General features: G+C 38.9%; 1 protein-coding gene across 18 annotated transcripts in view; it reads right to left on the minus strand.

Moving 5' to 3' along the window:
* HERC1 (HECT and RLD domain containing E3 ubiquitin protein ligase family member 1) overlaps positions 1–25536 on the minus strand; it is a 311831-nt gene that overhangs the window by 38312 nt on the left and 247983 nt on the right. For all 18 annotated transcript variants that reach the window (XM_063652260.1, XM_063652248.1, XM_063652245.1 and 15 more), the window contains exons 52-70: positions 25125–25252; positions 23977–24104; positions 22394–22594; positions 20729–20859; positions 18147–18346; positions 17657–17762; positions 16070–16216; positions 15625–15726; positions 14138–14311; positions 12855–13148; positions 11401–11466; positions 11101–11226; positions 10197–10335; positions 8649–8830; positions 7418–7573; positions 6533–6655; positions 5393–5495; positions 3146–3315; positions 1349–1487 (exon numbers count right to left, since the gene is read on the minus strand). In XM_063652260.1, coding sequence (XP_063508330.1) covers positions 1349–1487; positions 3146–3315; positions 5393–5495; positions 6533–6655; positions 7418–7573; positions 8649–8830; positions 10197–10335; positions 11101–11226; positions 11401–11466; positions 12855–13148; positions 14138–14311; positions 15625–15726; positions 16070–16216; positions 17657–17762; positions 18147–18346; positions 20729–20859; positions 22394–22594; positions 23977–24104; positions 25125–25252 — 2815 coding nt within the window. The remainder of the gene's footprint in view (positions 1–1348; positions 1488–3145; positions 3316–5392; positions 5496–6532; positions 6656–7417; positions 7574–8648; positions 8831–10196; positions 10336–11100; positions 11227–11400; positions 11467–12854; positions 13149–14137; positions 14312–15624; positions 15727–16069; positions 16217–17656; positions 17763–18146; positions 18347–20728; positions 20860–22393; positions 22595–23976; positions 24105–25124; positions 25253–25536) is intronic.

Here is a 25536-nt window from a genome sequence, read left to right on the forward strand (position 1 = left end):
ACAACAGAAGATGGTAGAAAGACAAGGCATGAGGGCCTTGTCCAATAGGCTGGACACAGTGGCTCACACCTGTAATCCCAGCACTTTGGGAGGCCGAGGCTTGAACTCCAGACTTGAGGTCAGGAGTTCAAGACCAGCCTGGCCAATATGGCGAAACACCATCTCTACTAAAAATATAAAAATGACTTGGGCGTGGTGGCGCATGCCTGTAATCCCAGCTACTCGGGAGGCTGAGGCAGGAGAATCGCTTGAACCCAGGAGGCAGAGGTTGCAGTGAGCTGAGATTGCGCCATTACACTCCAGCCTGGGCAACAAAGTGAGACTCTGTCTCGAAAAAAAAGGAAACAGCCCAAATATGAAGAAATGTGTAAGAATGACAAATGTCACAACATTAAGGTAATAGCTACATCTGGAAGGAACGGAAGATAGATCAAATCAGAAAGGGCCCACAGTTGGGTGTTGAGCACACAAGTATGTATTATGGTTTTCTTTAAATCTTTGTGTAGCTATATAAAAATTTCATAATAAATTAAAAATAAAACAAACAACAAAAAGCTAGAAGTAGCCCACCAGTCTTGCTAAACACAGGAATAAAATGACAGCAAGTTGATTGCTGTGCCAATGCACAGACATCATGTTTCAAATGGTTAACTAAGGTGAGGAATTTGACAAATGGTCTCAGGGCTTTTAATCTTTATTTCTAACAGTGGGCCTTAGAAAACTATAATTTGTCATTTCTTTTATATATTAAAAATACTGGCCAGGCGCTGTGGCTCATGCCTGTAATCCTAACACTTTGGGAGGCCGAGGCGGGCAGATCACTGGAGGTCAGGAATTCGAGACCAGCCTGGCCAACATGGCGAAACCCCGTTTCTACTAAAAATACAAAAAATTAGCCAGGAATGGTAGTGCACGCCTGTAGTCCCAGCTACCTGGGAGGCTGAGGCAGCAGAATCACTTGAACCTGGGAGGCACAGGCTGCAGTGAGCTGAGATCACACCACTCCAGCCTAGGTGACAGAGCAAGACTCCATCTCAAAAAAAAAACAACAAAAAACAAACAAAAAAAAACTTAGTTGCTGCTAAAATTATAAATTTTTGCTTGCATAAGTAATATATATTCTGCTTTTGGGGGTGCAGAGAGGACCTGGTTCATACTGATGTCAGTAGGACAAATGCCTGCTATGAAAATACTTCCAGTGCTAGTAGCACAAAGAATGCTTTGTGTGGCAGAAGGCTTGATGGTTTCACAACAATGCTGGATACAGTTTGGAACTGGAAAGCAGACAGTGCCATGCGGTACTGATAAAAAAGAAATGCTGCAGGAGCGTGAATATTTCATTCCTCACCTGGTGCTCTTGGTGGGACAGGTGGTGCTGTCCATGCAGCACTGTGGCAGCGACCAGCCGAGATCTGCCGAACATTTTTCCCTTGCAGACCTGTTACCAGGGTTGGTTCTCGAACATGGTTGGTGTGGCCTAGGCCGAGCTGGGAATAAATCACAAATATACAGACATTCAACTAGAAAGAGGAAGAGAGGAAGTCAATATGAAATTCTTCTTAGATAGTGGCAGACATAAATAAGTTAATAACTGAACCATGCATCAGCATCAATAAAATACGTTCTTTTTTTTTTTTTTTTTTTTTTTTTTTGAGATGGAGTCTTGCTCTGTCGTCCAGGCTGGAGTGCAGTGGCACAATCTCAGCTCACTGCAGCCTTCGCCTCCCTGATTCAAGCAATTTTCTGCCTCAGCCTCCCAAGTAGCTGGGATTACAGGTGCCCACCACCACACCTGGCTAATTTTTGTATTTTTAGTAGAGATGGGGTTTCACCATCTTGGCCAGGCTGATCTTGAACTCCTGAGCTCAGGCAATCCACCCACCTCGGCCTCCCAAAGTGCTGGGATTACAGGCGTGAGCCACCGCGCCCAGCCCCCAATAATAAAATACATTCTGATTTTCTTTATCATAACAGTCCTCACAGCTCAGACTGCTAAAAACTAAGCTGCAACAAGGCAATTTCAAATCTAGCAGATGAGTCTTAATGACTAAACACATCCTTGGATTCCACTTATGGAAAGGGAATGAATTCTTGGAAAGTTAAATAATAACAGAATGATCTATGGAGTTTTTACTTAAAACTGATTTCTGTGTAACAATAAATAAACATATATAAAAACATGTATGGAAGCAAATTCTAATCTCCAAATCTCTATATGTGGGGTCTGACTGGGACAGCCAGTGTTTCAGCAGCTAAGCAAATCAACATCATTAGGAAGGATCATGTCAAGGCACTGCCAGGAAACTCCCAAAGGTGCCTTCAACATTAACTCTCCTCTCAGTAAGAGTGCAACCACAATGACGAGCAGCTTCCTTGTCTGTTAATTTAGTGATGAGGAGACCACAGGAGCCAAACTGAGGCTAATATGAATAATGCTAGACCTTGAACTTAAGGGTCCCTGGCACTAGGGGAAGCCAGACCAAGAGAGGATTTATGGAGGAAGGGGAGGTGGCTCTGCATGTGGAGCTAAAAGTCACCATCATAGCATCTCAGACATCTCACACCAAGGTCTCTCCCTCCTTCATAAATAGAGGAGGGTGAACACATCAACCTCTTGAGTCTCTTATCAGTATCTCAGAGGCTCAGTTTAATCCTATAAATAATGGGGGTGACAAGACTTCCTGCATAAACCTAAAGATACTTTGTATATCATCATATTATAAAATATAAAAATATTATTGTTTCATTCTTTTTCCCATATCAACTGATGTTCCCAGGACCTAATCTCACATCTTGCTGTAGTAATGATGATAATGTTGACAGTAGCAAATCCTTACATACTGCAGCTTACTACATGCCAGGCACTTAACAGTGTATGAGGACACACACATATATACTCAGTTAATCCCCTTAATCACTTTGCTGTACTGCCAGAATTGTTTTAAACCATGGTATAATACTTCTTTGGCCACACTCGAGAGAGAAAGACATAACTAGACTTACAAAATAATCAGTCCCATGGCAAAGTGATGTGCTTGGAGTATTGTAGTAGATTATGAATTTCCTAGCTTATCTCTTTCCCCAACTGAGGAACACTGTGAGATTTCTAGAATTTGAGAGAGCAGCAAGCAATATAAATATTTACCTGCCCTTCTGAATTGCTACCCCAGGCATACACATCTCCATTTGATGCCAAAGCAAGTGTGTGTTCAGCTCCAACTGCCACATCTTCAATTATCACTCCAGCCAGGAGAGGGATTTGTTGCGGTCGATTGTGATTGCGAGCACGCCCCTCTGGCAAGCCTATCAGGCGATCTGAAAAAAACAAAACAAAAACATGTGGAAATGTTATGCACCACACACCACAGTGCTTTTATATTTTCTCATCAGTCATTTAGCTTCTTATGGTGGAACGGCAATGACACATATAACTCAACTAAGACTAAAGCTACTATTCTGGAAAGGCACACCAGGTTCTGAATAAATAAAAAGTGTGAAGCTGTTTCTCTGCAAAATGTCACAGGCTCTTTATTCATAAAAATTAAAAAAAAAGTCATATCTAAAATCGGTAACTTGTTTCAAAATAAGAGGCTTCTCCAATATCCACATCTTTGAAAGGATAGGGTCTGACTGACACAGTTCAGGCCCTCAAGTTTCTTATGTTCTTTTTTGACACAGGGTCTTGCTCTGTCGCCCAGACTGGAATACAGTGCAGTGGTACGATCTCAGCTCACTGCAGCCTCGACCTGTCGGGTTTAAATGATCCTCCCACCTCAGCCTCCTGAGTAGCTCAGACCACAGGCACATGCCACCTTGCCTGGCTAATTTTAAGTTTCTTATATTCTAAAACGAGAGATCATTCAACGTGTCTTGTCCTCAAACTTCCAACCAACCTCTCCTTACCTTGCCAAACTTCTAGAGGGTGCTAGCCAGCCCCTGATGCGCAAAGTCTGCTAGGTCCATTTGGCTTGCCCGCCTTCTGCAGCCTAACTTTCACTGTCTCCACTGCACTGAAATTCTACTCTCAAAAGCCATGAGTGAGCTCCTAATTGCCTACTGCAGTGGCTTATTTTCAGGCTCCAGCCCATGGGAACATCATGCAACCTTCTAATAATGTGGCCTCAGCTTTTCCTGCCTCTCAGAGACTGCACTTCCCTGGCTCACCAGTGACCTCTCTTCCCAATCCTTTCAAAGCCAGCTCTCCCAATTCTTCTTCTTTTTAATCTTTTTTTTTTTTTTTTGAGATGAAGTTTCGCTCTTGTCGCCCAGGCTGGAGGGCAATGGCACAATCTTGGCTCACTGCAACCTCTGCCTTCCGGGTTCAAGCAATTCTCCCTGTCTCAGCCTCCCAAGTAGCTGGGATTACAGGCGCCTGCCACCACGCTCGGCTAATTTTTGTCTGTTTAGTAGAGACAGCGTTTCGCCATGTTGGCCAGGCTGGTCTCAAACTCTTCACCTTAGGTGATCCATCCGCCTCGGCCTCCCAGAATGCTGGGATTACAGGTGTGAGCCACTGCGCCCGGCCCTCCCAAGTCTTATTCCTGTGCCCATCTGCCCTTTACATCACATGCCCCAGAGCTCTATTTTCTTCTTTTCTCATTCTATACTCTCTCTCTCTCTGGGTTTTTTAGATGATACGAATAAGGATTTAACTACTACCATTATGCAGCTAATGTCCTAAACCTACATCTTCATAACCAATCCTTCTGGAGTTCCAGATCTAAATTCTCAATAGCCTAGTGGACATTTCCACACGTTTATTTAGGGCAAATGGGTCCATTCAACATAACTAAAACTAAGCTCCTTACCCTCCCCACAAACCAGCTCATGTCCTCAGTCAGAGGCATTGATGTTCTCCCACAACTAGAAACTTCAGTCATGGTTTACTTCCTCTTCTTCACACCTGTCTCACACATCCCTCAACAATTACCCTTGCCAAGAATCTCAGTCCCACTGTGAATGCCTGGGTTACGAACCTACTCAAGATTTGAACCCAGAGCGCCTATGAATTCCTCCAGTTCCTAAGATCTGCAGTCCCAATCCCTAGAAGGGATGAAGAATGAGGCAGGACACTGAGGAGCTCTGGTGGTCAAGGCAGTATTTGTGGCAGCTTGTCAAAGGCAGTAGAAAAGAAGAGGGGACGGCCCTTGGCAAGGACTCTTCTAGCAAGAGTGCTGGCTCTGGCATAAGGGGTCTTAATGGGGAGGGGAGTTTGTCTTTATAATAAAATACATGAAAGAGAAGTAGAAAATTATCTACTGAAAGAAGGTCATAGTGACTACTCACCACCTAGAACAAAAAAAGGACTCAATTTAGAGCACATTCTATAACACTGGAAGGCCAATGTTTATAATGATGTGTACCCAAGCAAATAAGCTGAAAAATGTCTTACCTTGACCAAAGGTATACACATGACCATCTTTGGTCAAAGCAACAGAAAACTGAGTTCCACAAGCAACCTTTTTTATTCCAATTCCACAAAGGACGTCAATTTTCTGCAAAACGAAAGTGTAAGGCACACAACTTTAAGAAGAAGAAAAAAAATCACTCTTGAATTTGCCTAATGGCATGTATCAAAAACTATCTTCCAACAAAAATGCTAATTGTTACTTACCTGTTCGACCCAAATCCAAACCTGAAATGTTATTTTCTCCTACTGCTCTACAAACTAACTGAATTTGGGGGAGGGAGTGTGCAGGGGCAGAGGCAGTTTGACTAAAGTCCCCAGGGCCCTGTGTGAAGTAGAAGCATTCCTCTGGGTAATAGAGACCACGGAGAATTCCAGGACCTTCTAAAGAACACTAGAAGACCACGTTAGTTTAACACTTTAGCTTTTATGGATGACAATAACTGCTTTGTATGTTCCCCAGAGTGGGCTTTCCTGCTTCTCTGCATACCTAGCTGAATATTTACTAGTCTAGCTATCAGGATGTCACAGACTATAAATGGTGGTGAATCCGAATATAAGCTGAAGCTTTGTAAATCACACTGCTTGTGAAATGTGTCAGGAAAACCCACATAAAACAATTACATAGAAAGACTTCTGCAGAGTCAAGAAATCTTCTATAGTGTGAATAACAGCTTCTAATTTCTTTCTTTATGGACTCAGATTTCCTTTGTATTGTTTTTTAAAAGGAGATGTGTACCTGTGTAATTCAGTGGTAATAATAAGCAGAAATGGCAGCTGCATGCAGAGGGTTACAAAGGATTACTCATAGTTCCTTCCATGACACCCTGGGGATATGTTTCTAACTATTTCTTCTCTACATCAGAGGTCCTACAGTGTGAAACTCATTTACGGAGACAGAAGCTTATCCTTGCAGAATTTTAAATGCAGTTTAGTTGGATTAATAGCTTATTTAAAATCAAGACCTAGCATGTGGGCATTCAAGAATGCACAACAGAAGCTTCTAAACTTCATTATGAATTACCAAAAGTACTAAAGGTGAATTATTTCCAACTAATAATAACTACTGACATAGATGAAAACTATTTATGTTGTCTGAAAACCTAGACTCAAGGCAGTACTGACCTGAGGTGAAGATTTTGCAGTGGAATTTCCTAAGCCTAGTTTTCCATAGTCTCCATCTCCAAAAGCCCACACCATGGAACCATCTGCTGACACCGCCAAAGTGTGGTTTAATCCACAGGCCACCTGAAGAAATAACAGTATTCCGTAAGGCAAATCACAAGACCTAAAACATGCTCCCCCGTTTCTGGGACCCTTTTTCTCTACTTCAGTGAAAAACTTGGCTATGTTTCCAAATATCTACAATGGTTTCAGAGCATACTACAAATGTTAACCAAAATAAGTCAACAAGAAATAATTCTTAATGTCCATATAAAACTTTTTTCTTCAAAGTGAAATCCTTCAAATGTCTGTGGCTAAACCATAATCAGTACAAAAGATAGGGGAAATGTATACATAACCCAAAAATACTCATTCATATCAAAAAGTATCTAAGGAATGATACAGAAAAAGCCAAAAATATTTCCTTGTTAAAGGACACTCTTGATGTATACAAGACAGAGATAATTACTACTTAGGAGCAGTAGCTACCAGTGATGTTGCAATTCAGCCATACAACTCAAGGATACAAGACAGGAGCTACTAGTATCTGTATTTTTTAAGGGTTTTATAGCAAGTGGTATTAGTATGTTATGGAGGGGGCTTTAAAAACATTCACGACCTGAAATAAGGGTTACATTTGTTGGTTTGTCACATAAACAAACTTAAATTGACTTAAAATATGAATTTCACATTGGGAAACAGTTAAAATTATCAATTAGACCACAGCAAAATGTACATGAGGTTAGATACAACTGGTGATCCTGATCTTCCTGAGGGTGTCTAAGTGAACACAGAAGAAATGAGAAACAATGATCAGCTAGAATATCTTATTGATTTATTCCATGCCTGTCCAATCTGATATCCCTCCAGTGCAGTCACTCTCTCTGGAAGTTTTTTGTTAGAGGTATTTCCAAGACCCAGACGACCATAGTCACCATTCCCAAAGGTAAACAGTTTGCCATCTGAAGTGACCACTGCTGAGTGCTTGAAGCCACAAGACATCTAAGAACCAAGGAGAAAGAAAACTTTTAAGAAGGGAAACTAAGAAAAAAGTAAATCTGCCATTTTTGGTATTAATATATCAATAAACTTTACATAAACTTCACTGAAAACTGGATCTTCAAAGACCAATGCTTTTTAAAATTTTTTTTTTAATTTTTTTTAAATTTTAAAAAGACAGTGTCTTGCTCTCTCACCTAGGCTGGAGTGCAGTGGTGTGATTACAGCTCACTGCAGCCCCAAACTCCTGGGCTCAAGCAATCCTCCCACCTCAGCCTCCCAAGTAGCTGGGACTACAGGCATGTGCTACCACACCTGGCTATTTATGTCTATTTTTATTTTTTGTAGAGACAGGGTCTTGCTATGTTGTCTAGGCTGGTCTCAAACTCCTGGCCTCAAGCAATCCTCTTGCCTTGGCCTCACAAAGTGTTAGGATTACAGGCATAAGCCACTGCATCCGGCCAACTAGTACACTGATCTGCCCAAGTTGCTCTCCTGCTCTCCCAAGTCTGATCTGTCTCAATAGCCTCAGGAAGCCCAAGCTGAACAGCATACCCTGGAATAACTACTGCTACTCTTCAGCTGTGTACAGATGACCTAGACTAAATGAGATAATAAATGGGGAAATTGTTTGTAAACTATAAGGTGCTATACAATCTTACAATATGATTTTAGAACACTACTTTCCAGAAAATGCATATTAACTTAGCTTTTGTAACAAAAATGATAGGTTAAAAGCAAAGTTTTCCATTTATCTGTGTATTAAGAACTGTGTGGCAGAAGTTAAACCACCACACAATATTTCTTCCAAGGGCCTGCAGCACCCTTGTCTGGGCCAACCAGCTGGCTCAGGAAAAAGACCATTCTAACCAATACTAACAAGACCAATACTAACACCAAAGCCTATTCAAACTTCTGACAAGCTCAAGAATGAATCTGAACATCCAAAACCAATGGATCTCTTATAATGATTGTGTAATATATTTTTACTATATTTTCTGTTACCTAATTTTAAGAAACCTATTCAACAACTAGTATATTTACAATGAAACGCAAACTTATCCATTTCCTGCCTGACCTGCACCACTTCTTCTCCTTGTAAGGCCTCGATCTGCCTGGGCCGCCGCTGCCTGTCGCTGTTCCCATGGCCAAGTTTACCATAGTCACCATCTCCCCAGCTAAAGACCTCACCACTTTCAGTTAGGGCCATAGAGTGCCCATCAGAACCACAGGAAGTCACCAGCTGGGTCACCACAAAGCCTGGAACAGAACAGAAACCCAACAGGAGTCACTGGATGTTAAAACTCTCCTCTTTACTTGCAGCTGCTACTGAATACCCTCAATCAAAAACCACCGAATTGGTACTATGAAAATAAGAATAATTTCATTAGTTTTTGTTTTTGTTTTTTTAGATGGAGTCTCACTCTGTCACCCAGGCTGGAGTGCAGTGGCGTGATCTCGGCTCACTGCAACCTCCACCTCCCCGGTTCAAGTGATTCTCTTGCCTCAGCCTCCTGAGTTGCTGGGATTACAGGCATGTGCCACCACACCTGGCTAATTTTTGTATTTTTAGCAGAGACAGGGTTTTACCATGCTGGCCAGGCTGGTCATGAACTCCTGACCTCAAGTGATCCACCCACCTCAGCCTCCCAAAGCGCTGGGTTTACAGGCATGAGCCACAGTGCCCGGCCCAATTTCTTTAGTTTTAAATTGAATTTGTAGCCATAACCTACCAAAACTGCGAATAGTCACCTAAAATAATGATGACGACAAGGAAAAGGAGGATGACAGCAATAGTTACAGTCATTAATGACTGGCTATGCTCTAGCCACTCCTATAAATGCTTTACATGGATTATCTCATTTTCTACTTTCACATAGCACCTATGAAACAGATACTAACATCCCATTTTTACAATTGGGAAAACTGAGTCACAAAAAGGTCTCGTAGCTTGTGCAATGTCCCAGAGCCAAGGACCAGTAGAACCCATAGGAACCCAGCACATATTCTCATCTCTACTGCTGTGCTCTTCACACCCAGATCACAATGAAAAGAACTTGAGCTTCTAGGAACTTGTTCTGAACTCATAGTTACTTGTATGCTTTTACGTAAAAAAAACCGTCAGTGCTCTCTTTGCAGGCTTCAGAGTCATTATGAGTTCAGTTAATGAGCAAGCTGGGGGCTTGTACAGTGGTTTCTCCAAAGGTGTTCTCTCTCCAAGTCACACAGAACTCTGATGAAGATGTCCTTTAAAGTCTTCAGCACATTTGCAGATTTCCATATAAACTGATTTTTAATTTTAATGAAACACATGCATGATTGCTACTGCTATTAACATCTGCCTACTTACACTTTTGCAATTTTTAAGCATTTGTTTACAATCTTCAGTGGGTCTCAAAAAGTGTTATTTATATTTCACTGAATTCTAGCATTGCTATAAGTAACCTGCAATATAGCTTGAAATATGGCAATTAAAGCTGTACACACGCCTAAACAAGGATTTAAATGTAAGTGAAAACCTGATATGATTTTATCTAGCAAAGGTTTGAGAAGGGCAAAGGTTTGTATGACCAAACCTACATTAGGCCATAGGTTCTAACCATCTTTTTATTAAGGACAATTTTACCTTGTAAGGCTGAAATAACTGTCAGCACATGAAGGTCATCTGAATTTCCTTGTCCTAATCTGCCATAACTTCCTTCCCCACAAGCCAACACTGTGCCATTGGCCTGGATGACAAAGGTACAATTCTGACCACAAATGACCTAGTATAAAAACACAGAATTAAATATTTTATTCTTTATTATATTGCTTTAACATGCAAGCACTTGAAATGATTCCACATATACATAGAATGCTTTTATAATTGTCTTATCCTTTTACTGAAAGGGAAGAGTTGATATAACTATGCAGTCCCGTAACTCCTTGATGACTATAAAACTGCTTATTTAACCAAGAGATGTATGAGATTCATCCATTTAAAATAGTTTAGAACAACAAAATGGATGAAAGAAAAGGGAAGGGGTGATGGGGAAATATTAAAGACTGGGCTAGAAAGAAGCAGAAACTCATACATAAGAATGAGTCATGCAATCTGGACTAGCTGAGGTAAAGAAGAGCAAAAGAGAAAGCAGAGGCCTTGAGAAGGGTTTGGCGCTATATCATACCAGGATTATTAGAAAAGGGGAGTGGTCAATAAAATCTGGCTAAAGATCCTAGGAAGTTTATAGCCCTAAAGAGAAAATCACTAATTAGGAGTATCTAAACTGCTAGAAATACATACTGCGCAGGCCTAACACATCATGATGTTAGTTCATTAAACTTGAAAGAAAAATTTAGAAATGTGTTAACTTCTTAAGTCTGATAAAAACCACAGCAAGTTTTTATTTGAAAGCTATGTATCATGACTTTCTTTAATGATTCCTCATAAAAGATTATGAAATGGACAAGCTTTATCCCACAATAAGAAGCAAAAGAATTAGAATTTTCAGTTCCCATGTTTCTTTTCTATTTTTTACCCTGTTAGTTACCTGTTGGGCCTGTGAGAATGAGGGAGCTGCTGCAGGTACCATTACATTTCTTCCAGCTTCTGCCAGCTGTCCATGCCTACCAGCACCCCATAAGTAGACATCACATTTACCTCCCAGGTGCCAGTCCTAGAAAACCACAATCATCTCAAAATTAGAGTCACCCATTCACTCAAACAGCCATGTACTACGTACCAAGTGTGTGCCAGCCTGTATGGGAGACACCAGGGCACAAACACACAAGCATTCAGAATCAAAACATTGACTGAGAACCATCATACAGTTATCTTCATCTTTACTGACCTCAGGTCTGGAAGTTGCCCAAGACATAATTTGTTCATCCATGCCGTTAATCCATTTACTGTTATCCTGAAAAACAGGGGGTACATAATGATCAATTCTGCTTAGGCAAGATTCACCTGCTCTAATTAACCACAAAGTCTTCTTCTAATCATTAAGTCTTATTTCCAAAAAAGAACATGGTAATATTATGATAAATTAAGAGCAGTTTTATCATTATTTCAAACTTGATTTTATGCACTGATCAGTATTTCCCTTTATTATAAACACTTTCACTATCACTATCACTATCACTATCACTACAGCATTGGTGATTCAAAGCTAGCCATGTGTTTTCTGAACACCCACAGGTACAAGGTCATGTGGAGGACTCCACACCCCTATAAACTCTTTGTGTAGCTGTGTGCAAATCACTTCATCTTTCTGGGCTTCAGCTTCCTCATCTACAAAATTACAGAGTTGGGCCAAATGGGCTTAGAAGGACATTTTCTGATTAAAATATTCTATACTTTTGTGCCACATGACATTTCAGTCAACAACAAACTGCATGCGTGAAGATGGTCTCATAAGATTATAAAACCTTATTTTTATTATACCTTCTATGTTTACATACACAAATACTTATCACTGTTACAACTGCCTAGAGCATTGAATACAGTAACATTCTATACAGGTTTGTAGCCTAGGAGTAATCAGACTATACCATATAGTCTTGTTGTAAGTAGGCTATATCATCTAGGTTTGTGTAAGTACTATACACTCTATGATATTCCCAGTGTCAAGATTGCCTAACAATGCATTTCTCAGAACATATCCCCATCAAGTGATGCATAACTACAGTTACATAATTTTACTCAATTTATATTTGTCTGTTTCATATTGTATCAATGTTTATCTAAATGTTTGTATGCATAAATCTTAAGTCTACAAAGAGGTTGTTAGATCATGTGCTGTCCTGTAGTCTACACAGGTATTTTATCTATGTCACAGTTTCTACAGTGGACACTCGCAAATACAATCAGAATGAAATGACAATTAGAATGCTCTTCTATATTTTATTTGACGCTAATTAAAGACATGATTGAAATGCCAAATAAATTAGAATCTATATGTGGCATATAACCCACCACATGACGAGGAAAAGATGCTAAGATATATACAACTAAAGCACTAACAAAGTACCTATGGACAAAAGAAAATGAGAAAATATGGGACTATATCATTGAGAGCTGGCAAGTTTACAAGAGTTCAACAGTGCTTACATTATCAATTCCTGTCACTATGGAGGCCTGCCATCAGATTGAAAGTGACTATCTGAAAGAAAAATATTTTCCGTTTCTCTTAAGGGTATCCTTCTAGCCATTCATACTAGCAAAGACTTATTAGGGGTCTGCTACATGCCAAATACCCATGATAAAATCTCAGCTGCAAATAATAGCAGCTCACAGTACATTTACCATTAGAAATACAAGTTCATCCTCTGGAACAGGTTCTAGATCTGGAACGGTAAAAGATTCTGGAAACTGGGCTCCATTGGTCAGGGCTTCAGCAGCTTTTATAGTGGTTGAGAAACATTCTAACCAGGCCCATTCATTTGGATTCCAGGATGCAGGGTCAGGGAGACAGTTCTGGTGGTGTGGTGGCACTGGAGGGTTACACAACAGCTGATCCAGATGAAGTCCCACAGCAAGGGAAGCCAAGCATTGCATATAGGGGCTGTGAACAAGTTGGTCACCACAAACCACATGAGGCTAAAACAAAATACAAGGATATAATATGTCAAAGAGTTTGTGCCAAATATTCTAAATTAACCTACCGCAGTCTGAAAGTCTGGAATCATATTTTTAGAGTTAGAGTGAGTTGTACAGATAGTACCGAGGATTTCTGTATACCCTTCACCCAACTTTATCTAATGTTAACATCTTATACAACCCTGGCACATTTATCAAAACTAACAAACTAACATTGGTACAATACTAACTAAACCACAGAGCTTTATTTGGTTTTCCTCAGTTTTCCCATTAATACTCCTTTTCTGCTCCAGGATCCAATCTAAGCTATCACAATGCATATAGTACATTTTCATCATGGTTTTTCTTGATTGGAAAAAAAAGCAGGTAACTATTTAACCACAGAGATCTGCTCTTCTCACTTTCCTCCTTTATAAGAGAATCCTGGTAGCCATCAAAGGAAAAGCAAAAGGCTGGAAGACAGGCTACTTTAGGATCACTGTCTGGACAAGTTCAAATGCTGCAATTCCTCATTCCAGTATTGAATGACCCTACTCAATTCAACATAGCTCTTCCACTAAATTTTCCACAAAGATTTATCTAATAAGTGGAGATGATGTTCACTCTGATACCCACATCCATCCCTATCCCTCAACTTTGGAATGGCCAAGCCATATAAAAACAGATATATGTGTGGGTCAGAAAAGGGAAGATATTCTGCTGCATAGGTATTTTAAGAAACTTTGGAGTGAATAAATAATCTAAAAAACAGTAATACAAACTTGGTGTTTGTTTGTTTCCTTATTTTACTCTGATGAAAATAAAGCAAGAATAGACTTAGGGTTGCTGAACAACTCTTTTAGGCATGACTTACCTTCATTTGATTCTGCCCAAAAAGCCACACTTATTATCCTCAGACCTCATGCTCTTAAGGGATAAGTTCAAGGCTATAATCACATTCCAAAGCACCAGGTATCTGTGGATCTCTAGGAGTGAGTGTAATGAGCTACCTTTTCATAGGCATACTGCTCCTGAAGCATCATGGGGAGCCGCTCCAGAAATGCTCTCATGCAGGGAGCCATGTTCAATCCCAGAACACCCTGCTGTTTCAATGCTGTCCTACAGGTTGCCAAAACATGATTGGCAGCTGCCCATTCTGCTGTACAATTCACGACCAAAACATCCTGGTTGAAAATAAATCATGCCACATAATAAATTTGTTTAAATAAAAAATAATGCTATCACCATTTAATCTGCGAAATTCCTTCTAGTAACTGGGGCATCTTTGCTTTTTGGATATTTTATATCCAAAAAGGCTATACTTTTAATGCCTATGGAACTTCAAAATATCCTAAATTTTGTCTAAGTAAAAAATAATGAGAAATAATAAAATTTGTGAACTACCTCTGATTAGCTGGTACTTTTTAAGGAAATAATGACAATTATTAACTATTTCTTCAGAACCTGCAGAATAAGGCATCTAGTATATTTCAAAAGTCATGTCTGACATGACTACAAGGATAGCTGCAAAAGGGGTGGCACTGCTTTAACTCTGGCTCTATGGTTTATTCTACACAGGCCACTACTGCCTAGGGACTGATTCTACATTTTACTTTCAGTAGAACCTTTCATGAAGGTTTACAGCTTATTTTAACATCATTTAACCATATAAAATGTAAATCAAATCAGCACATTGGCTCTAATCTTTAAGGGTATGAAAAATAATACTGTAGGGAATAATGTTATATCATAGAATTACTTTACAGCAGGAGACCAGCATTTTTACTAGAATATTAAATTTGAAAGCCAAGATATATTTTGTATACTTAGTTAAATGTCTTTGCAATGCTTCTTCTTTTCAGGGAAAAATTGTTTGAGATAGCTTTTTTTTCCTTTGGGATGGGCTCTCGCTCTGTCACCCAGGTTGGAGTAAAATGGTGCAATCTCAGCTCACTGCAACCTCTGCCTCCTGGGTTCAAGCGATTCTCCCGTCTCAGCCTTCCAAGTAGCTGAGACTATAGGCATGTGCCACCACGCCTGGCTAATTTTTGTATTTTTAGTAGAGATGGGGTTTCACCATGTTGGCCAGGCTGGTCTTGAACTCCCGACCTCAAGCAATCTGCCTACCTCAGCCTCCCCAAAGTGCTGGGATTACAGGCATGAGCCATTGCACCTGGCCTTGAGATACTTTAGTGCTACTGTCAAAAATCATGGCAGAAAGTCAAAATCTACTTTATCACTTCCAATGGAAATGAAATTGTTCAATATCTAAGCACTGTCACCAAAGTATGGGGTGTAGTAGAAAAAATACTAGACTATAAGTCAGGAGACTTAGGTTCTAATTCTCTTTCTGCTACTAAATAGTTGCACTGTTTTGGACAAGTAGTAATTCCTCTGGATATCAGGTTTCTCCTCCATAAAGTGAGGTGGTTAGACTATGATTTCTAAAGTTCCTTACAAGCTTACACCGTATCATTTGATATAACTACAATATTACCTTTGATCTATTTGAGCAAGCAGCTACTCCAACTTCTGGAATCCATACCGTGGTCTGAATAGCTCCAGAGCCTATCACAACAGTTTGCAAGACAGAGCCATCCTAAAATGAGATACATTTACCAATACACATCATTGAACTGTAGGTATAAATTTACATTTAAATTTATATTTCACATTGACAAAAACATATTCTAAAGTCTACATTTTAGCTAAATTCAGCAACGTCCAATCACATACCTACTACCCAATTTTCTAGGACACAGGTGATTTTAAAAATACTTATCAGTAAGAAAAATGTAAGGGCAGAGGATTCTGAAAGAAGTTTCCTCAGTATTCAAGAAATTACTATATAAAATGTTTCTAGAATTGGTTAATTTTTATCATATGTGTTTAAGTTAGTGTCAAAATATTCCTTAACATAAAAATAAAATCTGTGCTCTTACCCTTAAAGACCAAATGTTCATGAGCCCACCTAGTCCACCAGACACAAGGGCCAACCCATCAGAACTAAAGGCAACAGTCCGAACAGGAGTGATGTGTCCCCGCAGCTGATAAACACACTTGGCTCCTGATGATTTCCTATATCCATCCTGAAATTCATTATTTTTAACATGCATTAAAATAAAGATAAATTATAAGTTCAAGATTTATCATTCACTCTTGGAAATTTTATATTTCAGAATAAAATTGCCAAGGGGGAGAGATAATTTCTCTCATAAAGGATAGTAAGCTTGACTGAATCAGTCATAAAATATCAATCTGATTCCCTTTGTTGAAGCTTTCATCTTTTTTAAAAAATATATTTCTAAACTAGTTTTCTACTCTTCAAACTACAAAAATAACATCTCAAAGTTCTAATTATCCCTCAGAGACAGGAAAATACTGACTACTTTTTAACCAGTGTTTTGATTTTTAAATTTTTACTTCATGTAATTTTCATTTTTATCCCCTAACATTTGTGAACTGCACATGCTGACTCTATATAAATAGATTCCTCTTTTTGTTGGCTGATGGTTCTGTCTGTCACACATTTGTTCTGCAGGCTTTAGAAGTGACATAGGTAAGGCCTGTCTATAGGGCTGCCCTCCAGCACAAAGAGTAAACCAGACCTATCTGTAGCACTCCCACCTCCACTGTTGTGATATTCTCCTATTAGTGAATTGGCTACTCCTTCCCTCCGTCTTCACCCTTTCTCCCCGTGCTTAAGCTCCTTATTCCTTTTAGTTATGACAACATAATACTAAATGTATTCATTACCCAAAGATGATGTAAAGTGTATTTCTTCCAAGGGTATCATGAGCAAAAGGAAGGCAACAGAAGGTACAAACTGGTAGCTCAGAGATGTGATCTGACTGGTCATTCAGTGTTTTAAACAATTTTAAGTTAGGTGCCAACGTTTAATATTGGGAGATTTTACTTAAACATTGGATTCTTAGCATCTATAGAAAAAATAAAACAATCTGGTAACAACAGGCTCTTAATTCTGGAAACTGCCAATCAGCTGTGTGCCTTTATATAAAGCATGTATGCATCTTTGTTTTTTTTTCTGTTTTTGTTTTTTACCCTCTCCAAACCTTCTGACCCTAGCTTCATGAATTTATGTTACTCGCCTAGAGGGCTCTCTATAAATATATACATTTGTAACTTCTGTTTAATATAAATAAATCGTTCTTCAAAGCAAGGATTCTGGCATCAGTTGGAGATTCTTTGGATGGATGTGCTCCCATGGAGTTTCTATTTTAATGTGCTAACAACTTATGACTCGTCTATCTGTAGTATCAATTATATCCACTATCACAGTAACAGTCACCACTTAATATGTATGGAATATCTCATTTTACCAAGCAATTATGGTATCTCTGATTTATAAAAAATTAAGCTAATTCAGGATGACAATTACGTATATTTCCCAATGGATCTTGCTCTTTGGGATACGGTAATGACTTTTTTAGTAACCAAGGGAGAATGACTTTGATGTCATATACTTTCCATAGTTTCAGATAAAGTCTTCAAAAACACCAGAATGTTACCTGGCAATTTGATTCCTGGTCCCACCATCCTTCTGCACTAGTCACACTGGTCTGTGTAGTATCTTGTGGAATGCGCCAAACACATACTAAGCCACTCTGACAGCCACTTAAAAAAATTGATCACATAAAACCAAAACATGTCAATATGCGTAAGTAAAAATATTTCCAAATTGCAATCAATTAAGATCTGATAGAACCACTGCATTATTTTTTAAACTTATTTGTAGTACATACAATCTTTAACAAGAAATACAACCGAAGCCAATATTCTAACAACATCACACCCAGAGATAAGGAGATTACATACCAAGTTTCACACTGGACAACTACTGCTCTTTCTTTTCTCTGAGGTAATCTTATAATGTTACACATTATAAGAATAGTAACTGGCAATAAACTCTTTAAGACTACTGAGAAGCCACACTTAATGCAAATAACAGTCTATACCAATATAAAAACTAAGACGTATAGATGCAAATTGACAACATACGTAGCCATCAGTAACTGCAACTTGGATCCTTTCCCTGGAAGGCGGCACCAAGCAATGCCATTTACAATAGATGGATGGCAGAGTGAATGTAGACAGCACCAGCATCCCGAAATAGAGCCCCAGAGTTTCACACTGTCTTCTTTGGCACATGTCATAAGAATATGACCCGTAGGGTCCCACTTCATGCTAATAAGAGTATCCTTAAAATGGAAGGAAGAGAAAAAAATCAGAGTAATATTTCCTTCACAAATACTTTAAATTCAGTAATACATAACCTATATTTCTTAGTATCTATATTTCTATAACTCATTTATTTTGAAATCAATATTTTATGCAAATCAGATACTGCCGTATCATTCCCAATCACTAGACCAACTTACCCTTTAATGTAGTCTGTGTTATATATATTTGCTGCAGTCAAAGCTCAACAAATGTTAGTAGGATAAATGAATTATGAAATTCTGACTCAAAAGGGATATGTTATCTGTCATTAGCATTTGTATTTATTAAGAGTTATCCTTACTGACTGGTAATCATTACAGCATAAAAAAGAAGAGACTTAAAAAAAATGCACCCCTTACATCCCAATAGCAAACACTTATGAGAATCTGGGATATGTTTTGTGTTTATATGGTTGTGATCATTGTGCTCTTCTGATTTTATTTTTATTTTTCAATCCTCTTCCACATCTTCTAACTCCTGGTTTCACGCATTTATGCTACTTGCCTAGATGGTCCTGTAAATATCTGAATTGGCAACCTCTGTTTAAGGTAAAAAAATCATTCTTCATGGACGGAATTTCTGACATTACTGGGAGCACTTGAACAGGAGGTATTACCAGGGTGTTCCTAATTCACTGTTTTGGCTTTACTCTTCCATGGCTTATTTATTTTTACATAGACTTATCCATGTATATCCACGGTCCACAGATTTTGTGCAACAATAGAACATTAAGTCATAAGTGACTGAGGTAAAAAAATTTTAAAAGAAACTAGTATCAAGCAATAGTAGAGGTTAAAAAAAAAAACAAAAACCAAGAAGGCCGGGCGCCGTGGCTCACGCCCGTAATCCAAACACTTTGGGAGGCCGAGGTGGGCGGATCATGAAGTCAGGAATTAGAACCAGCCTGGCCAGCATAGTGAAACCCCGTCTCTACTAAAAATACAAAAAAAAAAAAAAAAAAAATTAGCCGGGAGTGGTGGTGGGCGCCTGTAATCCCAGCTACTCAGGAGGCTGAGGCAGGAAAATAGCTTGAACCTGGGAAGTGGAGGTTGCAGTGAGCTGAGATTGTGCCACTGTACTCCAGGCTGGGTGACAGAGCATGACTCCATCTCAGGAAAAAACAAACAAACAAACAAACAAACAAAAGCAAGAAAAAGCAACTATCTGGTAAAGATGCTTTTACCAGAATATATACAAATAGTCAATAGGCATATGAAAAAATGCTCAACATCACTAATCATCAGAGAAAAGCAAATTCAAACCACAATGAGCCATGCGCATTGGCTCATGCCTGGAATCCCAGCACTTTGGGAGGCTGAGGCAGGCAGATCACTTGAGGTCAGGAGTTCGAGACCAGCCTGACCAACATGGTGAAACCCTGTCTCTACTAAAAGTATAAAAATTAGCCAGTTTGGTGGTGAGCGCCTGTAATCCCAGCTACTCAGGAGACTGAGGCAGGAGAATTGCTTGAACCTGGGGGTTGGAAACTGCAGTGAGCCAAGATCGTGCCACTGCACTCCAGCCTGGGCGAAAAAGCTAGACTGTCTAAAAAAATAAAAATTTAAATTAAAAAAATAAAACCACAATGAGATATCATCTCACCCCAGTCAGGATGGTTATTATTAAAAAGACAAAAAACAACAGATGTCGGCAAGAAAGTGGTGAAAAGGGAACTCTTAAATACTGTTGGTGGGAATGTAAATTAGTACAAACTCTATAGAAAACAGTATGGGGATTTCTCAATGAACAAAAACCAGAACTACCATTTGATCCAGCAATCCCACTACTGAGTATCTACCCAAAGGAAAATAAATCATTTTCTCAAAAAGATGCCTGCACTCATACGTTTATCACAGCACCATTCACAATAGCAAAGATATGGAACCAACCTAAGTGTCCATCAATGGATGACTGGATAATAAAAACATGGTATATATAAAAAATGGAATACTATGCAACCATAAAAAGAATGAAATCAGGTATTTCAAGCAACATGGTTGGAACTGGAGCCCATTATCTTAAGTGAAATAAGTCAGATACAGAAGGGCAAATATTACATTTTTTTCACTTTTAAGTGGTTGTTATTAAAAAGACAAAAAACAACAGATGTTGGCAAGAAAGTGGTGAAAAGGGAACTCATGTGTACACACAGGCCTAGAGTGTGGAATGATAGACAAGGGAGACTTGGAAGGTGAGGGCTGGGAGGAGAGTGGATTATGAGAGATTACTTGATGGGTACAATGTATGTCATTTGGGTGATGGATATCCTAAAATCTCTGACTTCGCCACTGTGTAATCTATCCATGTAACAAAATTATATTTGTATCCCATAAAATTATGCTTTTTAAAGATGCATTTACCTTATGTGCATCAATTAGAACAATGCCTCCTTTCTCAAGTGGTTCCTTTGTTCCCAGTAACAATTTTCCATCAAAATATCCCACTGCAAATGGTCTGTCTTCACTGAACCATGCAATGCAAGTAACAGACACTAACATGACAAAAACAAAAGCAAAAGAGTAAGGAAAATATAATTATTTGTCATTGGCTGACTTAAAAGACAGAGACTTTGAAACAAATAATGATAATGCAACCATTGCAAGTAAATTTCCAAATAGCTCTTTAATGCATTTAGACAAAATGTAGGCGTACAGTGGGGATTCCACGTAACATACTTTTTAAAAGTGTCACTTATCTGTGACAAGGACTACCTAATTTATAATCTTTCATTCTTTTGCACGTGGTTGCTGAAAAATAGAGACAAAAATTAAATTCCTTTGCTGATTGTAAGTCACTATAGGTTCTTTCCTTTTGGACCAAAATCTACCATGAAACTGAGAAGTGAAAGAACCCAAGTCATAGAAAGAAAATTACATCTCTTTTTCTGCTTATTTAATATTCCCTATTCAGTATGTTTCCATATTCTATCAAAATGTTCTGTTCTAACAATCTGTATTTCTACTTGCTTCTTTAAGTATATGTAACACTGAAAGACTACAAAAGAAGTAAAAACAGTATCTGTGAGGGTAGAATGGGAGTGTGGGAACTGAGTAGACGGGAGAAAGACTTTTCACTGTATACTTTTTAAAAATTGAATTTTTGAACCCTATGAAAGTATTACCTATTCTTAAACAAACAAAACAAACCTCTTCTGTTAATGGAATACCATGTAAGCAGGCACTATGACTTTGAATTACCCCACTTCCCCCAGACAACCAACAAAATCTAGTGAGATGCATTCATGTTCAAAGGAACACCACAGTAAGAAGAAAGCAGACTTCCTAATCTCTCTTGTCAGACCAGGAATTCCCTGCTTCCCCTTCCTCCATTACTTCAATTTTACTCATTTTTTAAAAGACAATTTCATCTCGGCTGGACATGGTGGCTCACGCCTGTAATCCCAGAACTTTGGGAGGCCGAGGCAGGCAGATCACAGGGTAAGGAGATCGAGACCATCCTGGCCAACATGGTGAAACCCTGTCTCTACTAAAAATACAAAAATAGCTGGGCGTGGTGGCGAGTGCCTGTAATCCCAGCTACTTGGGAGGCTGAGGCAGGAGAATAGCTTGAACCAGGGAGTCAGAGGTTGCAGTGAGCCGAGATTGTGCCACTGCACTCCAGCCTGGTGACAGAGCGAGACTCCTTCTCAAACAAAACAAAACAAAACAAAACACACACACAAAAAAACAATTTCATCTCCACCAATGATTGACTTTTTTTGTCTTGGACAGTCCTAACTTTCAAAGGAGACTTGGAATCTGCTATAAATATTAAGCCACACAAAAGATGAATTACTAATGTTATATAATACTATTAAATCTCATTTTGACAGAGATGTGTGGTGGGGGCTGGGAGATAAATATCTTTCAAATCAGTAACTAATTAAAATTAAAACATGACTGGAAAATTTTGAAAACAAAGCCAAGATAATATTCACTTGGTATTTTTAAAAGCAAATGCCAAAAAGCTAAGTCTAGAAAGGAAGTTGGAGACTCTGTCAACTAGACGTAAGTGCAGTCATTTACCATCCTTTCGATAGCAATGCTCCAATTCTCGACGGTGCATGGTGGACACATCAACAACTTCAATCAGTCCCAGAGATCCATCCATCCGTCCCACCAACAACAACTCTGGAGACTCTCCTGACCAGGCTGCAGCCGGACCCTCTTCAGGCCAAGCCAGGGCAGATACCCAATGAGGCTGAATATCTACTAATCCTTTTCCTCCTGAAGAGGGAAAAAATATTAACTAGTTTTTATTTAATTCTTAAAAAGAAAAAAAGGAACAGAAACAAATACTACTTAATTCTAACACACTCAAAGCAGTTCCGAATTTCATAATAGCCTACTAATGAATAAGACCGTGAAGGCAGGATCCTTCATTTATATACTATATATGATCATAAAATTAAAGTTTTTCAGCCAGGCGCAGTGGCTCATGCCTGTAATCCTAGCACTTTGGGAGGCCGAGACGGGCGGATCACCTGAGGTCAGGAGTTCGAGACCGGCCTAGCCAACATGGTGAAACCTCTTCTCTACTAAAACTACACAAAAAATTGGCCAGGCATGGTGGCGCGCCTGTAGTCCCAGCTACCTGGGAGATGGAAGCTGCAGTGAGCCGAGATCACGCCACTGCACTCCAGCCTGAATGAAAGAGCAAGACTCCATCTCAAAATAAATAAATAAATAAATAAATAAATTTATTTAATGATTTTCTGTAACTTTTTTTTTTTTTGAAAGAGGGTCTTGCTCTGTTGCCCAGGTTGGAGTGAGTACAGTGGCATGATCATGGCTCACTGCAGCCTCAAACTCCTAGGCCCAAGCAATCCTTGAGCCCCAGCCCCTGAGTCCCTAAGGTTCCAGGCATATGTCACCACGCCTGGCTGTCTGTAACTATTAATAGGGCAAAATGGTAGCATTATAGAAGAGAGTGTAAAGAAAAACACTGAATGTACAAATGTCAAGCACTTAAGTCCTTTCTCAACAATTACTGATAACCAAATTAGCATAAGAAACTTACCTGCAGTTAAGGCTAGCTATTCCTCAAATACGTCACACAGAACAGCTCTTCCTCAAATATGTCACACAGAACAGCTATTCCTCAAATACGTCACACAGAACAGCTATTCCTCAAATATGTGACACAGAACAGCTATTCCTCAAATATGTAAAAACAAACGAAAATACTAATAAGCTCAATATTACAATAATTATTTTTACTTTCCAGAGAGGTATAATAAAAACTGACAAGAATTTATACCTACAAAATAAACATAATAGAAATATTTCAAGCAATTCAAAAGAATACATAACTTAAAATTCAGTGACAACTACATCTCCTCAAACCCTACTCTGAATACTTAGTGGTACACGAAAAAAAATTTAAGTTTATAACTACTAGGTTAGTTGAAAGTCCCAGAAAGAAAAGTGAATAAATGAGCACTTCCTCTCTAATTTCAAGCACACAGTGCATAGACTGAAATTTCAGAGTTGTTGGAAGGCTTGTGAATTTCAAGGTGAAGAGAAACCACTGTTTGGACTCAGAAGACTAAGAAGAAGGCTTTAAAAAACTACTTTCAGCAGTTTATTAGTGTTTACATGACTCTTACCATTAACTTGCCAGATATTCACCATCTTTTCCAAAGCGCCTGCTAGATATTTGCCACTGATACTCCAGGAAACTGGTGAGAAACTTGGATCACTGGGTGATCCCAGGCTTTCCTCAGCATCCCCTTCCCTAGAATGTAACAGATAGATATGCAATTCTAATCCCCATCATTCAAAAGTAAATTAAACCCCAAACCTTAAAATAAGGGTTTCATATAGACTAGAGTATGTAACTGATTCTTCTGTTTCAAAACCTTGGCTAGCAGTATTTAACAGTTACACATTCATTAATGTTTGTCATCATGTGAAAAATGAATTATAAAAGAGTGATATTAGACTTTTCCTCATTTAATGTAGTACACTTGTCAATAAAGACATTCAAATTTTGTATGGGTTATACAGATGGTTATTATTCAGAAAACATTGATTCTTATTTGCCTAATCTCTTGAGAAGTCTTCAGAAAAGAAATAGCTACAGCTGGCTATAAAACTATTAAAAATGCAGCTGGGCATAGTGGCTCACATCTGTAATCCCAGCATTCGGGAGGCTGAGGCGGGCAGATCACAAGGTCAGGAGTTTGAGACCAGCCTGGCCAACACAGTGAAACCTTGTCTCTACTAATAATACAAAAATTAGCCGGGTGTGCTGGCTGGCACCTGTAGTCCCAGCTTCTTGGGAAGCAGAGGCAGGAGAATCACTTGAACTCGGGAGGCAGAGGTTGTGGTGAGCCGAGATTGCACCACTGCACTCTAGCCTAGGCAGCAGAGACAGACTCAGTCTCAAAAAAAAAAAAAAAAAAAAAACCTGTTAAAAATGCTACATTCTGATACAGAAGCAATATAATTACTCTAATTCCTAAACAACTCTTAAAGACCTATGGCAAATTAGCCTACTGTTTTACATAGCTGAACATTTATTTACTAGTAGATCTTGATTTAATTCTAAGTCCAGATACAGATGATTTAAAATTATGTTTTCTGAATTGTTATCCTGGAAAGTTAAAAATACACACTGAAAATACAGTAATACTAATCTAAAAGAAAATTTCAAAAAATTTTAGTGACAATATGATTACATTAACACAACCAAGGTGAGGCATGTTTAGGATTCTCTTATTTTAAATGGTATACATGTGATGTTAGCACTCACAATCTGTTGAACACACAGGTCTGTTGCAGTGAATATTGCTTCTTGGTAACATTCCATACGCGGATGGTGCCATCATTGCCACTTGTAGCCAAAAGACCTTTTTTATTACACCAAACACATGTCATTACCTAGAAAAGTTGAAACAGGTAGTCTAATAATTTTTGATTCAAATGATTTTATTATTTGAAAAAGTTGTATCCAATTTTTAAAAATCTACCATGAAATTAAAAGAAAAGCATCCATTCTTTTCTTTTCTTAAGATGAAGTCTTGCTCTGTTGCCCAGACTGGAGTGCAGTGGCTCAATCTCAGCTCACTGCAACCTCCATCTTCCGTGTTTAAGCAATTTTCATGCCTCAGCCTCCAAGCAGCTGGATTACAGGCATGTGCCACCACACCTGGCTAATTTTTGTA

This window comes from Pongo pygmaeus, chromosome 16 (genome assembly GCF_028885625.2).
Source record: "Pongo pygmaeus isolate AG05252 chromosome 16, NHGRI_mPonPyg2-v2.0_pri, whole genome shotgun sequence".
Taxonomy (NCBI): domain Eukaryota; kingdom Metazoa; phylum Chordata; class Mammalia; order Primates; family Hominidae; genus Pongo; species Pongo pygmaeus.